The 1765-nt window shown below is 45.3% G+C and overlaps 1 protein-coding gene across 1 annotated transcript; it reads left to right on the plus strand.

Annotated features, from left to right (window-relative positions):
• The first annotated feature begins 509 nt into the window (after nt 1-509).
• LOC112786116 (uncharacterized) lies at nt 510-1484 on the plus strand. The gene is made up of 2 exons (XM_025829532.1): nt 510-646; nt 845-1484. The coding sequence occupies exons 1-2, from the start codon at nt 510-512 to the stop codon at nt 1482-1484; spliced, it is 777 nt and encodes a 258-aa protein (XP_025685317.1).
• The last annotated feature ends 281 nt before the right edge of the window (nt 1485-1765 follow it).

A 1765-nucleotide genomic window follows, 5' to 3' on the forward strand; every position in this document is an offset into this window, starting at 1 on the left:
GCGAAGGGAATGCTAATGACAATGCTGAGGGGAACGGCGATAATACGGGTGGTGTTCCGATGACCTTGGCGACGTTTCTCAAGGTTCATCCACCAACTTTTCGAGGGTCTACTAATCCTACCGAAGTGGACCACTGGTTTCAGGCTATGGAGTGTGCTTTACAGGCGCAGCATGTTCCCATCAATCAATACGTTGAGTTCGTCACTTATCAGCTAGCGGGAGAGGCCCAACCCTGGTGGCAAGCAGAGTGTCGCTTGCTACAGCTTCAGAACGCCGAAATTTCATGGGAGGTGTTCCAAACGGCCTTCTACAAGAAATACTTCCCTGAGTCTGCAAGAGAAGCAAAGGAGATGGAACTAATGTAGCTGAAGCAAGGTTCCCTGTCTGTGGCAGATTACACTAGCAAGTTTGAGGAACTCTGTAGGTTTTCTAGGGTGTGTCAGGGTGCTCTGGAAACTTATGAGAGTTGGAAGTGTATTAAATACCAAAGGGGGCTAAAGGACAATATTATGACTGATGTGGCTCCTATGGAGATCCGTGTCTTCTCTGACTTAGTGAACGAAGCGAGGGTAGTAGAGGAGTATGCCAAGACCGTGGCAGCGTCTAAGGATACTCATGGAGGGAGATCTAGTCGGGGGCGTAGCAAGTATTTTCATCCGAGAGGACAAATCTTCAACAGATAAGGATATGCGCCTCAAGGGCTAGGAGGTTTCAAAAAGAACACCCATGATCAGATTCAGCGTGGCAAAGGGAGAGGAAATCAGAGCAAGAGTTCTTCGGATTTAGCTTGTGATCGTTGTGGACGTTTTCGTCCATATGACTCTTGCAAGATTGGTATAGTCAGGTGCTTCAACTGTGGCTTGCCTGGTCATTTTGCGAGGGATTGCACGCGTGGGAAGAACCAAAGTGCGGGTAAAGGTCAGCACCAGGGGCGAGTCTTTGCTGTGAATGCCAAGGATGCTCCCAAGGAGGATCCGTTGATGAGAGGTATATGTTTAATTGGTGATAAGTCCTTAGTTGCATTATATGATACTGGAGCATCGCATTCATTTATTTCATTTGCTAAAGTTGAGGAATTAGGCTTGAAAGTGTCAGAGTTACTATTTGATCTGCATGTACATACTCCGCATCAGACAATTATGACTAGGTCAGGGTGTAGGCAAGTAGGTTTCAAGCTTGAGGGTAGAGACTTTGTACATCATTTGATCTATTTGCCAATGATTGGATTGGAGATGATTTTGGGATTTAATTGGTTGTCAAAGAATCAGGTTTTGTTAGATTGCTTTGAGCGGTCAATTCGGTTTATGCCGAAAGGAGAAAATGGAGCAGTGGTAGCTACCGGGTATTACCTGAACTCTATAATGGTGCATTGTAATGGGAAGGAGTGTCAGGGTTATATTCTGTTGGCTGCTAATGCGTTGGGGTATTCTCAGAACTTAGATCAGATACCAGTGGTTAGAGATTTTCCTGAGGTATTCCCGTAAGATATCCATGAGTTTCCATCTCAAAGGGAAATTGAATTTGTGATTAAATTACTGCCGGGAGCCGGACCAGTGTCGATTGCACCGTATAGAATGGCTTCGATAGAGCTGGCAGAATTAAAGAATTAGTTGGAAGAGCTTCTGAACAAGAGGTTCATTCGACCAAGTGTATCACCATGGGGAGCACCAATTTTATTGGTAAAGAAGAAGGATGGAGGAATGCGTTTGTACGTGGATTACCGACAGTTGAATAAAGTGACTATGAAGAACAAGTACCCGCCACT

The sequence above is a fragment of the Arachis hypogaea genome, chromosome 20, assembly GCF_003086295.3.
Source record: "Arachis hypogaea cultivar Tifrunner chromosome 20, arahy.Tifrunner.gnm2.J5K5, whole genome shotgun sequence".
In the NCBI taxonomy this organism is placed as follows: domain Eukaryota; kingdom Viridiplantae; phylum Streptophyta; class Magnoliopsida; order Fabales; family Fabaceae; genus Arachis; species Arachis hypogaea.

Bases quoted from the DNA above. Each gene is read 5' to 3' on its own strand.
- LOC112786116 (XM_025829532.1), top strand. From the start codon at position 510: ATGACTGATGTGGCTCCTATGGAGATCCGTGTCTTCTCTGACTTAGTG. The intron at 647-844 runs GTATTTTCATCC...TGGTATAGTCAG, and splicing joins TCTAGTCGGGGGCGTAGCAA to GTGCTTCAACTGTGGCTTGC.